The 14,528-nt window shown below is 29.6% G+C and overlaps 2 protein-coding genes and 3 long non-coding RNA genes across 7 annotated transcripts; 1 reads left to right on the top strand and 4 right to left on the bottom strand.

Annotated features, from left to right (window-relative positions):
* Nucleotides 1-455: 455 nt before the first annotated feature.
* On the bottom strand, nt 456-1,358 carry LOC115878567. Its single transcript, XR_004049557.1, has 3 exons — nt 1,333-1,358; nt 1,115-1,247; nt 456-645 (listed from the first exon to the last, which is right to left on the bottom strand). It is a non-coding gene; the product is annotated as an uncharacterized LOC115878567 (long non-coding RNA).
* Nucleotides 1,359-2,622: 1,264 nt separating this feature from the next.
* On the bottom strand, nt 2,623-3,428 carry LOC115878566. Its single transcript, XR_004049556.1, has 2 exons — nt 3,289-3,428; nt 2,623-3,192 (listed from the first exon to the last, which is right to left on the bottom strand). It is a non-coding gene; the product is annotated as an uncharacterized LOC115878566 (long non-coding RNA).
* A 93-nt stretch (nt 3,429-3,521) lies between these two features.
* LOC115878568 lies at nt 3,522-3,997 on the bottom strand. The gene is made up of 2 exons (XR_004049558.1): nt 3,744-3,997; nt 3,522-3,694 (listed from the first exon to the last, which is right to left on the bottom strand). It is a non-coding gene; the product is annotated as an uncharacterized LOC115878568 (long non-coding RNA).
* Nucleotides 3,998-8,969: 4,972 nt separating this feature from the next.
* On the top strand, nt 8,970-10,689 carry LOC115878563 (lipid droplet-associated hydrolase). 3 transcript variants are annotated; one of them, XM_030895093.1, is made up of 4 exons: nt 8,970-9,092; nt 9,235-9,385; nt 9,719-9,900; nt 9,961-10,689. In XM_030895093.1, exons 2-4 carry the CDS (start codon nt 9,274-9,276, stop codon nt 10,570-10,572), a joined length of 906 nt encoding a protein of 301 aa, XP_030750953.1. In that variant the 5' UTR covers nt 8,970-9,092; nt 9,235-9,273; the 3' UTR covers nt 10,573-10,689. The 3 variants fall into 3 exon arrangements, with proteins under 3 accessions (XP_030750953.1, XP_030750951.1, XP_030750952.1); XM_030895092.1 differs by having other exon boundaries at nt 8,975-9,092; nt 9,167-9,385; XM_030895091.1 differs by having other exon boundaries at nt 8,974-9,385.
* Nucleotides 10,690-12,385: 1,696 nt separating this feature from the next.
* On the bottom strand, nt 12,386-13,523 carry LOC115878562. The gene is made up of 4 exons (XM_030895090.1): nt 13,157-13,523; nt 12,881-13,106; nt 12,657-12,830; nt 12,386-12,599 (listed from the first exon to the last, which is right to left on the bottom strand). The coding sequence occupies exons 1-4, from the start codon at nt 13,332-13,334 to the stop codon at nt 12,485-12,487; spliced, it is 693 nt and encodes a 230-aa protein (XP_030750950.1). The 5' UTR covers nt 13,335-13,523; the 3' UTR covers nt 12,386-12,484.
* Between the last annotated feature and the right edge of the window lie 1,005 nt (nt 13,524-14,528).

The following is a 14,528-nucleotide window of genomic DNA, read 5'->3' as shown; positions in this document are numbered from 1 at the left end:
TATAAAGTATGAAGTCGTCAGGTATTAATAATAGGAATTGATCAAAGCTTATACATTTATTGTGATATTTATATTGTGAATTTAAGTAGTTAGTTTTGGTTGTTTAATAAACGAATTAATATGCTTATTGTGTGTCTAATTAAAAGAACAATGAAAAGTTGAATACCATAGGGGTACGTATGTTATACAAAGAATTTGCATTAACATTTTTTTGGTTATATACTTGTACTGATGTTTGTTTCTTGAACTAAAGAATTATGCTATTGGTAGGTAGCTATTGGTAATTAAATTTTTTATCTAATATAATATCTAACATCAGAAATATTGTTAATTATCACTATAAACAACTAAGAACTAGAATTATCAACTATAAACAAAATATAATATACTGTATCTTAAGCAATATGTCATTATTTTAACAATTATTTTTTTGGGAAATAAAAACTGGTACTAAATTCTTTTTGACTATTTAATTTCTAAGTCACAAATAATGGTGGACAAATAGCAAGAAAATTATACAAGTAAAACATAATTTTAACTTATTTCTCTAATGGAATTTTGGTATTGATCTACTTAGTAGGATATGCAGTTTATCATATTTTTGAATATTTATATTCAATATTGTTCAGGAACAGCCCAATTACTCTGAAAAAAAAATATATGGTCAAATTCTTTGAAAAGAAACTTTTAAAATCAGTAATGATAAAAAAATATATAATTGTTGTATAGCAGAACCAGGGGACACAGAATTAGGGGAATTAACAATAGATTATTAAAAACTGCCTTCTCTTAAAAAAGTAGTATTATATGCACTTAGAAAGACTATAAAGGATATAAGTACGCATAGAAAGAAAGTAAGTATCTATACTACTGATATATATATATAACTATATATGAATACGATACCTACAGTATACAATATTACTAGTATAAAAATAACAGCACAGTCGGCACACTTTAAAATAAAAAAGCAGCATAATATTCAGGTATGTATAAAAGTAAAATTTTCTCAAAAATATTAGAATATGAAATAAATTGCAACTAAATTTTAATTAATAAACATAAACAAATAAAATTGTCAGTGTTATTAAAACTTTATGTAAATATATGTTACCTTAATACTTTGTCTTTAATCCTACTCTTCTGACATGGCTTTTCAAACTTATGCCCAAATCTCAATTCTTGTTATTAAGAATAATATTTATGAACTTTTGTTTCCATATTAATTTCAATATATTTGAATAAAACTGGAAAAATAATCAATATTGGCACTTGAAATTTTAACTTCTTATGTCCTTAAATTATTTATATTGTGTTATACATAATACTTACATAAATATTCAATTTAAAAATAGATCAGCACTTGAACGAGTGAATATAAAATAGTATATTATCAATTTCTATGAGCAATATTATTACTAAATCAAGGAAATCTATTCCTAATGCCAATTTAAATTCTGTGAAGGCACAACACTTTCTTCAATATTTGTTTACTTCCAAAGGGCAAAGGGTATAACTTGAAATATTTCATTGTAATTCTACACGTCTAAAAAGATATAATAACATTTTTCTCACTATAGAGCGAAATTTCTTTGCGGCTTCAGATACAAAACTTGCGGATTTCCATACATCGAAATACAAAATAAGATATTATTTATTAGTAGACAAATACCAGAATATAGAAGGCCAAACCAAACCTCTAGGAAATAACTTTAAAATAAATTATTTATTCAAAAAACGTTTGGATTTTGGATCTATAATATCTAAATAACAATCTTATCACATTTGTCAGTGAAATGAGTGAAATGAGTCAAAAAACATAGGTTACCGTCAATTTATATGTTTTCAATTTCAAATACTCGATGCCCATTGGTCGTGACGAAATCGACTTCCTCGACAAAATACGGCACGTTTTTTTTGGGCCAGTCGAATATCCTTATTCTATATATCCTTGTACGTACCCTATCGTTGGGTATTGTGCAATCACGTGATGCTCATGTCGTATGACGGTTAAATCTTTGGTTAGAATTTTTGTTGTTGTTTTTACCTGTTTACAGTTTTTACTTTATTTTTCTATTTACATCAGATTTATATTTTGTAATTGCCTATCAGACAATACGTATTTAGAAAAATAATAAGAATTAGGATCGTGTTTTTTTTTAAATCCTGGATATTAATTGGAACCCTTGATAACATTACTGCTTTTGATATAAAAAGTGCATTTTTGATTATTTACTTGGGCTAGGATATTAAAATATCGGTTGGATTGTACGACATAAATAGATGTAGGTATGATTATTTATATATATGTATGTATTTATAAAGCTTACTATCTGATTTGCATTTTCAGTTTTTGATCAGATATTTCATTTTATTTGTGAAATGCCCACAAAAAAGCTTCCAATGATTCAACATCAGTGTGTTTGCTGCATAATGGATCATTCCTGCTGAATTTTTAGATCATTTGAAGACTACACGGAAAAAACCAGATAATATGTTACATTTTCATAGAAATTGATAGCGAGACAATTTTATAGGCAAGGTTAGCATTATTCGAGGCACCATCAAAGAAAGCAATAATAATATGCTTAGTCCCAGAGATATTACAGCTTAGTTATTTTGCCCTACAGGAGAAAAACCAGAGTAGTTCACTCGTAATTGCATTTTCTCGGCTCCAGTTAAAATGAACAAAGCTGGTTTTTCCTGTGGTCTTCATTTGAAATAACGTAAATAAATGTTTATACATATGTATGTGATGATTAAATTGGTGTTAAGGAATAAAAATGTCTTTCGATATTAATATATATTTTTCGATATTAATATATACCTAGGTATAGGTATATGTATATTTATTTTGAAATAAATTACACTTTTAACAGTTTAATGGAGTTTTTAAAGCCAGTTATAATATTTATATTTTAAAAACTTGAAATCATAATGTGGATGTAATCACGCATTAAACCACAGACTAACTTATATAAGTCAAAAAGTAGATTTTAGTGTTAACTTTATATAACTTGTAAGTAAAATAATATATAAAACAAATATGAAAAAACCAACAATTCTAATGTATATATTAAAATACAGTACAATAATAGGTATCTGATATCCTCACTTAACGTAGAATAATATTCTACCCAACTCAATACTATGTCCAACATGAGTTTCAAATATATCGGGCCCTAATCGTTCCTGAAAATAGTATTTTTTTACATTGTTATACCATATTCTAAACTATTTAATATTTCAGTCACTTAAAAAGTTAATTTGTATTGAATAATTGCCTACCATTAAAGCAAATTTGGACTAGTATTCTTAATGGGCATATTCTGTGTATGGATATAGGTACTTCCTCCAGATTTTGGGTTCAACCAATTTATTCTTAAAACCTGAAACATCTACATATAAAAAATAGACAGGTTACTAATTATAATAAAATTTGCCCTTAGAATTACTTCTATTGCAAGCAATTTCCATTGGTATACTTTTCCATGACAAATGATCAACTTCCTAAAATTTTCAATTGATGTAATACTTCCTCATGATGCGAAAAGAAAATCTTTTCGTTAGCACACAATGGACAAACGATATGTTGGCTTACTTTCAGATTAGTTACTTTTCCATAGATATCCTCATGTCAATTCAAAGACGATGAACATGATGATCATCACATGAAACATCACAAACTAAAAACCTAATAAACAAGTTTATATCGAATATAGAAATAAATTTAGTGTTCTTACCTATTGTCGTCCAAATCCACGTTAATAGATAATTAATTTTTTGGAATTTTATCTTTTATTTTTAAATATATCTTTCGAACTACTGGTTTTAGTAATTATTAAATTAAACGAACTAAAAAGTCAAAAATAATAAACAATTCTCTTGTCAATTGTCAATTTTCTCCAGGCACCGAACATTATCGATAACGCACGATCTACGACGATTACTCCTTTGATCTGATTGGACCGTTCAATGACGGTTGGTTGCGTATTTTAATGTATCCTCTACTGAAGCAGGTAAGTCAAATTAACGTATCTAAATTCTTTGACATCTAATCTTTGACAAGTAATAAATAAAAGCTAAAATGCAAGAAAAATATATAATTTAGTTAATTTAAGTGAATTTCATAAATGATCGGTTTACTACACGTATGTATATTATATAGTCACTTACTAGCGAAAAGTTGTTCCATTATTTCACTCAATTTTTGCCGAGATCTACCGCACGCTACACAACTAACTATTTTAGAGTCTTTTTCAATAAATCGCGATAGTGTCACTGTTAATTTAGTTCTACCCACAATTTCCATCTGATTTACTACCTTTATACAACTATCAATTATTAGAGATAAATAATAAATAACTTATAAAATAAGCTCCGTAAAGACCCAACAAATCCACAAAAATTTCAAAATCAAATTCAAATGTGTCAAATGGTCAATTAAAACAGAACTGTCAAAGGTCCCACCTAGAGAGCTTTTATGGTGGCTTTCAGGGTTCAAAGGAAAACTACATGTTACTTTTAAGAAACTACATAAACTGGCTACATGTAGTTAATGTAGTTTATGTAGAAAGTGTAGTTTATGTAACTTATGTATGTACTCAAATTTCAAGGTTTGGGGTGAGGGTTTTAATAAGTTGAGCTTTAAAAGTACATAGTGTATTTAAAGAAACAAGAGAAATATGGCTTTAAATATAATATTTACATCATATTATCTCTATTACACACCTCATTACAAAGGAAAATTATTTATAATATCAATGCATAGTTTATTAACGTAGTTTTTTCATGTAGCTAATGAACGGGAAAGAGACGTAGTTTTTGAAGAAAACTACACGTAGTTAATCAGGTAAAATTACCTCTTAATTAACTACTTCCAGACCTAGTGGCTTTTCCACTTGGGGGGTGACAGTAAACCGGAAGGAGGTGGAAACAGTTGTGGCTTGGTTCTGGGCAGAAGCATGGCAGCCTTCTAGACTGTCCTAGACAAAATCTAGATATTTCTATATGATTCCTGTCCAATTTCTGCTACGGAACATTTTATGCACGTCCGGCGTCCTATTCTTTGTCTTTTGTCTGTGTGTCATGCGTCAGTGTCACTGTTAATTTAAGTTCTGCCACAATTTCCATCTAGATTTACTACCTTTATACAACTATCAGTAGTAGAATAAATAATAATAAATAACATAAAATAAGCTCCGTAAAGACTGACAAATCCACAAAATTTCAAATCAAATTCAAATGTGTCAAATGAATCGTTAAACAGAACTGTCAAGGATCCCCACCCTAGAGAGCTTTTATGGTGGCTTTTCCGCCCACCATGCATGAATACATGAGGGCTTTTCGGAAACTGTGATCTGATTGATCGGATTGATAGGATTACTAATCCAGACGTTCGAAAAGTGATCTCAAAACGAGTCAATGCGTTCGGAAAGTGATCCGAATAACTCGATTTTTGCCATATGTTGTGATCCTACTAACCCTCCTAATGAGGTGGGTAGAATTAATCAGCTGATCATTTCTAGGATAATTTTAAACGTAACGGTCCGCATAGAAGTATAAAGTTTTTTAATAACCGTTTTGTCCGAAATCACTTTATCTAATGTTGATCAAATACATGATATTTTGTTAGTGACCGTAAAAATGAGCCAATCAGCATAGCATCAAGTAACTCTAGATTTTAAATAAATAAAAAACCAACAAGTAATTCTAAAGATACTGACTGCGAAAAAGCACTATCGGAGACACCCAATAGGAAAAAAATGAAAACTCAACTACAGAAAAGTGGTTTAAAACATTTAGATTAAAATAGCCAGGCATAATGAAAGAATGGAACTTGATAGACAATTCTGAAAATTTTCATCACAATTGGTAGATAAAAATTGATATATTTTTTTATTATTAATATGATGGAATGTTTATTATGTTGGCAGTAAATAAATGATTAAAATAAAGTTTATAGTGTTTTTGTTTTAAATGGCATAATTTTAAAAAAGCCTAAAATAAAACACATTTTGTTTTTATAAAAAATAGTCTTACAGAAACTAAAAAGTATACTTAAAGCAAAACAAATAGGATAAAAATAGATCTTATACAATCGTTAAAGAGGGATATTAGGATTATTTGTTTATTTATCTCTCTTTTACGAAATATATTTAAATGTGATTGTTAACCCGGTAAATCTAATGATCCAACCGTTCGTAATTAAACTACCAGCTGATTACTCTCAGCACTGATCTTGGAACAGCTGATTAGTAAACTACCTAATCTAGGATTTTATTTCCGAAAACCCCTATGGATAGCATCAGGTGGATGACACTTCTTATGGGAGAACTGGAAATGGTTGAAAACTTGACTACAAGCGATTTTCTAGGAATCTTCCTTACCGATAAATTATTGACAAGAGTGACAGATAAAACCTTGACATTCTTTCAGTATAACTGTTCATATCTTTTTCTTTCTAAAGTGTGCGTTGAAAGGAGACAAAAACAATTTTTTGTAACCCATAATTTGTTATTCGAACACCACTTTTCTCCTTGTCGGGTCGTTGACGTTGACTTGTCGCCATTTTATTTCTTTTGTTTACACGCTGCATTTTGCTTTGCAAATTTAATACATAAATTATTTAGGCAAATATATAGGTTTTTAATAAAACTCCTCGGACTAACGTGTAGGTAAGTGTTGATAATTTTTTTTTCATCTTAACATGCTCATTGTCGTTCTCCTGATTTTAGGTGACAGAAAAGGATCATCAAATCAAATTGAATTTTATATTTTCCTTCCTATTTATCCTTCCTAAATATCAACGAGATGAGCCATCGGAAGAAAGGGACCATAGTACAAAACAGAAAGGTGATCTTTTTTCTTTCCACTTCGGATATTGAAATTATTATATACTGTAGTCGTGTTCGGCATTATGCTCTGAGAAATATAGATAAACAAAGAACAACAGATATAAAGCATCCCAGAGGAAAAGAGAGGCAATACCTGTATGTACTCTCTCTGATATTTGTGAAAGTTACAGCAAAGTATTGTTGTAAATGTCATCTTTTTGATCGACCTGAAAACTTCGAGCAAAAAGATGACACTTTCAACAATACCCTGACAGATATCAGAGACGATACAGGTTTTTCCTCTCTTTTCCCCTGGAATACTTTTAATTTATTATTCTTTGTTTATCTAGATTTCTCAGAGCACTATGAACGAACTCAGCTTGTATGTTTGAAATAATCGTCCAGTTGGCTTAAAAATGATGATCGAAGACATTTCCCATATAATTTTACTTTCAAAATTATGATATATCTTTTATTTCTAAGCCATCTATGACGCCATTTTTTTCAGTTTTGTTATAATTAATTTTGTCTCTTGATCTACTTGTAACATTATTCTTTTAATTTTATTAATTTATTGTGGTGAAATTAATTTCTGTTGTATATTTGATATTGATATTAAACATATTTTTAAAAAATGGTGTATTTTTTGTGTTTTTGTGTATGTCATAATTAAAAATAAATGAAAATTAAAATTTTTTATTTTTTTAAACTTCCCGCCATGCGTTACAATCTAGTCCGTAGTTCCTACAAGCGATATTGGGGGCGCTAGTAGCAGTAGACTTGTCAACAGTGTCAAATTTAAACGTCAATTTCACTTTCCAATATTTAGCAAGGCGCTCGCACTTCTCCTTGTGTATGTGTTTTGTGGATAGCATTATGCTCCTTCCTAATGGTGGGTTCATACAGCCAAATAAAATAAAATAAGAATAAAATAAAATAAAATAAGAAAGTTGGTTATATGGGATACCGTACATGCGTTCATACAGCCAAAGAAAATAACAAATAAAATAAGAAGTCTTTATCTTTTAACTTCTTGTTTTATTTTATGTGTTATTTTATTTTAAACGGCTTTGCGGACGCTTAATTCTAACCTACAAATATTTTCAGTTTGGATTTAATTTATTTTATAATTTCACATAAGTAAAATATATAATATAGTAGGCAACGAATAAATAAATATACTATAAATGGTAAAATTACTATAAACAATCGTAAAAGTTAACTTTTATCCAGCCTCATCGTACTGCGCATGAGCAAATATATATTTCTTATTTTATTTTATTTGACTGTATGAACGCACACAAATAAGAATTCCTTATTTCTTATTTTATTTTATTCTTAAGCCCCGTTCTCAGAACTGCGTCGTGTCGACAGCGACACTGATTGACACTTCAAACGACCAATGGGAGCTGTACTAAATTTAAAATTGACAGCTGTTTGAATTTTGTACAAATCTGATTGGTTCTTTTGTCGTGTCGCTGGCGACAGTCGCAGTTCTGAGAACGGGGCTTTATTTTATTTTATTTGGCTGTATGAACCCACCATAGTCTTCTTATTCAAAGGCCCATTTAAAAAGATTTAAAAACATAAAATCATATATATCGGCCTTGTGGTCGAAATGATTGCGCCGCATTCTAGTAGACGCAAGGTCGCCGGTTCGATTCCGGCCTCGGACATGGGTGTTAAATGTGTGTGTGAAGCCTCGTTCTCAGAACAGCGAGTGTCGCCAGCGACACGTCAAGAGAACCAATCAGATTTGTACAAAATTCAAACAGCTGTCAATTTTAAATTTAGTACAGCTCCTATTGGTTGTTTGAAATGTCAATCTGTGTCGCCCGCGACACGACGCAGTTCTGAGAACGGGGCTTGAGTCTGTATTTGTCCGATTTTAAACGCTAATTAAATATTAAGAAATAAGCTGGCTGAATAGACAAGTGGTCAAAAATAGAAAAAAAAAATAAAATCATATATAAATGGATAATAGATCTACTGTCCCATGTAACATATGATTCTATAAAACCAAGAGGGCAGTAAGAGGGTAGTACCCTATTATTAGCCCGGATAGTCTTAGTAGCTTAAGCCTATAAATAATTAAAAAAGAAGATTATGGTATTCTTCTTCTTCGTTTTTTAACCTTAATTTAATATTTAATGGTTGACGTTGGCCGTTGGCGACGACGATAAAAACATTCATTAATTTTTCATATCTGTTTTAAATTGTTAAGCAATTTAAAAAATGTTGACTACATGAGGAAAGGTACATAAACTCGTTTGACTAGTTAATTAATATTCTTGCGTTTTAAAACTACTTTTTTTGTTCTAAACAAGCAGATATTTCACTTACCCACATTAGATATAGGTACATGCCAGAATTAGAACATTTATTAGTTACTTTTCAGTAATTTGAGGAAATTTATCTATAGCGCATAAAATTTACGATGAATGAAGCCTTTGTAGAAATAAATAAAGTTAGAACAAAAGTTGTTACATGGGGAAGATGGATAGAAGAAGCCCAAAAGGACACAAACAAAATAATAATATTTATACCAGGTAATACATATTTTTATCTAATAAGGTATATCTGTTGTTACAATCAGGTTCAATAAAATTAAAAATAAAATTGGTAACTGTCAGGCATTTTAGAACTTGTGTTTTTTTGAGCTAATAACATTTAATATTGCAAATTAGGTAGAAAAACAAATTTATTATAACTACAAATTTTGTAACAACCACCTTTATTAGTAAATTGTTTAATTTGTGTGGCTTATATATATTTTTTTGAACTTTGAACCTATTAGTATTTAATAAATTTAGTATTGCAAAGATCAATGTTCAATTAAATTGTTTAAGATTGAATCTGTATTATTTATATTTTATATATAGGTAATCCTGGTGTTGTAAGTTTTTATAATAAATTTGCACAAACACTGTATGAGAGATCTGAAATACCTGTGTGGTGTGTGGGTCATGCTGGACATAATTTTGCTGACAAATCAATAACTACTTTTCCTAAATTTGAAGACCATAAATCTTTGTATGGATTGAAAGGTCAGGTGGAACATAAGGTAAGAGAATATATTATCTGATATGATCCTTAATTTGTTATAAGAAGCAGTTCGTTTTAGGTTGAATTTTTTAAAAAGTATGTACCGCAGGATGCCAAAATATACCTTGTAGCTCATTCAATTGGATCATATGTTTCATTGGAACTGCTCGAACACCCTGATATTAAAAATAGAATTGAAAATGTTTACTTATTGTTTCCTACAGTTGAGCATATGGCAAATACCAAAAATGGAAAATTTTTGAACTTTGTGAAATGTTTTGTATCTATATTGCTGTTTCTATCATGGATCTTTACATTGTTGCCAACAATGCTTTCCGCACTTTTGTTATACATTTATACGTACATTGCAAATGTACCATATAATTTACATTCTGAGAGTATTAAAGAATTACTCAAACCAGGGATTCTTCGACGAGTATTCTTTTTAGCTTATGAAGAAATGGATCAAGTTAAAGAGAGAAATAGTGCAGCTATTAGGGAAAACGTTAATAAAATCAAGTTCTATTATGGCAAGACTGATGGATGGACTCCTGACAGTTATATTAATAAGTTAAAACAAGATATACCAAACGTAGATGTAGAAATTTGTACATTTGACCACGCATTTGTTTTTAATTATAGTACTGAAGTGGGTGCCACTGTTGCCGATTGGATATTGACGAAAAAATAATTAATATTATGTTATTTATTGTTTATTAAATGATTATAGAGTTCATATATACTAGTTATCTTCTATATGTTATTGGATAAATTTATCTTGGTTGAATAATTAACTATATTTTATACATTTATTTATTTTATTTTTTCCGTAATGATATTCTTCCAGTTACTTTAATGATTCTTATTGGGTGCATAATATTTATCTATTGTACCTCTGATTTAACAGATACATTTTAATTTTATTTAAAAAAAACATTTTAATTTGTTTTTTATGAACAAAATTTACATTGAATTTACGTAAAAAAAATTAAAACTGATTTTTCGTTACCAAAATATTAATAAATACAATATGTGAAAAAAAAAAACAAAGCAACTAGGTATACCAAATATACAATAAACTTGATCTTACCTCCACAACCAAATCATAGTATTTAACTATGTTGTATAATTTTAAGTTTTGTAAAAATTATATAATTTTAAGTCATTTAGACTTAAAATTATGACCACATGTGCCACAACTCTCTACTTCAACTCTGCTTTTAAATTTTAAATGGCCGTAAAATTTTGATCACACAGTATCTGGTACCACAGAGTATTTCCACCAAATTGGAGCAGAGAGCAGAGATCCGTGGAGCAGAGATATAGACCTTGGAGTTGTTTTTAGAAGCGACCCATGTCAATATATTTGTAATATATATCAAGCCCCGTTCTCAGAACAGCGACTGTCGCCAGCGACACGTCAAGAGGACCAATGAGATTTGTACAAAATTCAAACAGCTGTCAATTTTAAATTTAGTACAGCTCCCATTGGTCGTTTGAAGTGTCAATCAGTGTCGCTGTCGACACGACGCAGTTCTGAGAACGGGGCTTCAGTGTCCAAAATATAATCAATCCCGTAGATCAATCTTTGTCCCCAGCATTTATGGATAAACATTGCAAATCTGTGAAGCTTTTTTACGTTTTTATATAGCGTAATTAGAAAACACTAAAAAACTAGATTTTCTACACGTAAAAAACTATTTTTTGGAGTCTGGGGGCCGCCAAATAGCATTATCGACTATATGGTAAAGTTTGTAACTTGCCCATCTCTAATGAGTACAAAATTTAATTTCCGACTTGGAATCTGTGGTCTAATTAATTTGATCATCATATATTTTCTTATGGTTGCTAAGTTGCTAACTTCAGGGAGTTGGTTATCAAATTTGATTTGCTTCTTTTCGAAATTTTAAAATAGTTGAAGGTAGGCAAATGGAGTTTTTTTATTAAATCTTCAAACATCTTCTCATTAAATTACTATTTTTTCAAATAATTATTATTGTAACACACAATATTCTTGTGTGGTTTAAATTTATTATATATTTTAACAGAAATCTTGCCACAAAACTAAATATTTGTTTTGTTTTGCAGGTTAAGATCCTTCTTCATAGGACGGAAAATGGTAAGTCTTTTATACAAATTGTTTATATTTCATATTGTATCTAATTATTTACGATTGTGCACTAATTTTTGTGCTTTTTTCAGCCTAGAGAAATAACAGAAATCAAGGAATTCCTTCTTACAGCTAGAAGGAAAGACGCTAAATGTAAGTGTATTAAATTTTAGTAGTATTTTACAAGCCTCTTATGTGAATTATTTGCAGCTGTTAAAATTAAGAAAAACCCAGAGAACACAAAATTCAAAGTCCGTTGTTCACGATTTCTTTATACCCTTGTTATAACTGATAAAGAAAAAGCCGAGAAACTAAAACAATCTCTTCCACCAGGTTAGTTAGGATTTTAATTTTAAAATGTATTCAATCATAAACCTTTAATTTTTTTAGGGTTACAAGTAAAAGAAGTAAAGTAAACAAGTGAGAATGTATTTTACTTTTTTAACTTAATATATTGTAATTATAAGATACATGAGCTTTTATTTATTACACATTATCTGGTGATATGTGAGCTGGAAATATATGTTCTAATATCGAATTTATTATCTTCATGTTCAGAGTCTGATGTGTCTGCATCCATAAATTCATACTGAAGCTTTCTTCTTTTTCTAAAATAGAGTTTTTATTTTTTATTATAAACCAAACCAACAATTATTCTGTATCACCTTTGTTTAAGATTTTTTGATATTTTATTACATATAAGTTTAACACTTAGCCCAATAATTGTTAATGAAATTCCTATAGCTAAAGCATACAGAAATGTATCAATAATATTGTATTCAGTAGGATTTTCAATTTTTGGTTGCAATGGTTCTAGGGCAAGTATTGCTGATTCAGTGCTAGAAAATTAGTATTTATTTAACTAGTTTCAACATAAATGGTAATGTACCTTAATTTTTCAGTATAATCTATGATTTCTTTATTTATGGCATTTTCCAAGTCTATTCCTAATTGGCGAAACACTATTTTGCCTAACCAATCTGCTAATTCAGTTTTTCCCATTTGTCTCAGCCTATGTTCTAAAACTTCATGTGTTTCACCTTTACCTTCTCCTTGCTGTGCGTTCCAGTGATGGAGGTGATCAATACATAATATATCTTTAGGAACTTTTCTGTCTGGTAATTTTTTAATTAAAAATTTGATTGAATAATAATATCAGTTATACCAGCTTTGTCAAGTGCATTAGGTTCTTCAAAACCATGAAAGTGTGCAGCTGCCACTAATCTGCGACATTCTTCTGGTGTTAAGTGATCTGCAAGGTACTGTAATTCAGCTGTATTTAAATCTATTGTTCCAATCACTATATTATAAATAATAGTTAACAAGTAAAGTATCAAATACATGTATAAATTATCCTAAGGTTTATTTTCTAATGTCAGAATTTTGACATAAGTACAAGAAGGGTACAAGTGTACAAGTAAAATTGTCATGTAAAATTGTGTTGGTCATTTAATGCTAATTAAAAAGTTGTATCCTGATATTTTTCGATTTTGATCTCCTTGATGAGATAAACGCAATTAAAATCATTAATCACAATAAAATAAAAATAAGTAATTTATTTAATCTAATTTATTATTAAAATTTATAAATGATGTTTAGTGCTACCCTTGCTATATCTACAGCAAATAGTAGAAGTAGTAAAAAATAAAGACATTTAAGATAATTACAAAAGACTTAGATATTGCAAAATAAAACACTAATTCACCACAATACACCGAAAACTTTACTGTTGCACTGGAGGCGCGTTTCGCTAACTATGTTAGCATCATGTCATGTCATCAACAGATGATTAAAACTGGTTTTTTGATCTGAGTTTTAATCATTTGCTGTTGATATTAACCCAAGTAAAGTGTTTTGGTGTATTGTGGTGAATTGGTGTTTTATTTTGCTATTGTAACACCAAAGGTTCCAACCCTTTAAAAGTTTTAACATCCTGTAACCCATGTTTATAGGAATTTATTTTCATACTTTTTGATAAGGAATCAATGAGTATTACTTTGGCCAGTTAATGATTAAATAGTCTGCACAATTTTGCTAATAAGATAAAAAATAGTCGGTGGCGTAGGTACATGTTTTTTTTTTAGAAAAAAATTCCAGTGATAACATAATAATAAGCACTCAAAAAAAATATAATAAATCGAAAAAAAAAGTCTTTAAACCCCTGCCACGAAAAAAAGCAGAATCGGACCTAGGTATGTTGATATAAGAAATAAATCTTATTTTTACGCGAGGAACCTCCCCACGAGAGATGGCACATGTTTTTTGAAACATCCTGTATAAAACTGCTATAAAACGTCGAATTTTGTCCCATGTATGGTATTGGTATTATATTTTGAAAATACTATATTATACAGGGTGGCGCCTCTCATACGCCGCAGATGCTCCCACGAGAACGCGGTAGTTTATATCGAAATGAAATTTTGGCAGCATATATGTAGAGGTTAACTGAAAGCATTTTATAAAAATATATAGAATTATACAGGGTGTCTCCAAAAAATGTTACACATCAAAGTTGTGTTTTTTCTAATGGAACACCC

The sequence above is a fragment of the Sitophilus oryzae genome, unplaced genomic scaffold (genome assembly GCF_002938485.1).
Source record: "Sitophilus oryzae breed Bouriz unplaced genomic scaffold, Soryzae_2.0 scaffold_1518_pilon_pilon, whole genome shotgun sequence".
NCBI lineage: Eukaryota > Metazoa > Arthropoda > Insecta > Coleoptera > Curculionidae > Sitophilus > Sitophilus oryzae.
This window is presented reverse-complemented; position numbering and strand designations above follow the sequence as displayed.

Excerpts from the sequence above, each read along its gene's own strand:
- LOC115878563 (XM_030895093.1), top strand. The coding sequence starts at position 9,274 with ATGAATGAAGCCTTTGTAGAAATAAATAAAGTTAGAACAAAAGTTGTT. Across the intron at positions 9,386-9,718 it reads AATAATAATATTTATACCAG|GTAATCCTGGTGTTGTAAGT; the intron begins GTAATACATATT and ends TTTTATATATAG. Across the intron at positions 9,901-9,960 it reads AAGGTCAGGTGGAACATAAG|GTTGAATTTTTTAAAAAGTA; the intron begins GTAAGAGAATAT and ends AGTTCGTTTTAG.
- LOC115878562 (XM_030895090.1), bottom strand. The coding sequence starts at position 13,334 with ATGTATTTGATACTTTACTTGTTAACTATTATTTATAATATAGTGATT. Across the intron at positions 12,831-12,880 it reads GATTATACTGAAAAATTAAG|CACTGAATCAGCAATACTTG; the intron begins GTACATTACCAT and ends CTAATTTTCTAG. Across the intron at positions 12,600-12,656 it reads TCAAAAAATCTTAAACAAAG|AAAAAGAAGAAAGCTTCAGT; the intron begins GTGATACAGAAT and ends ACTCTATTTTAG.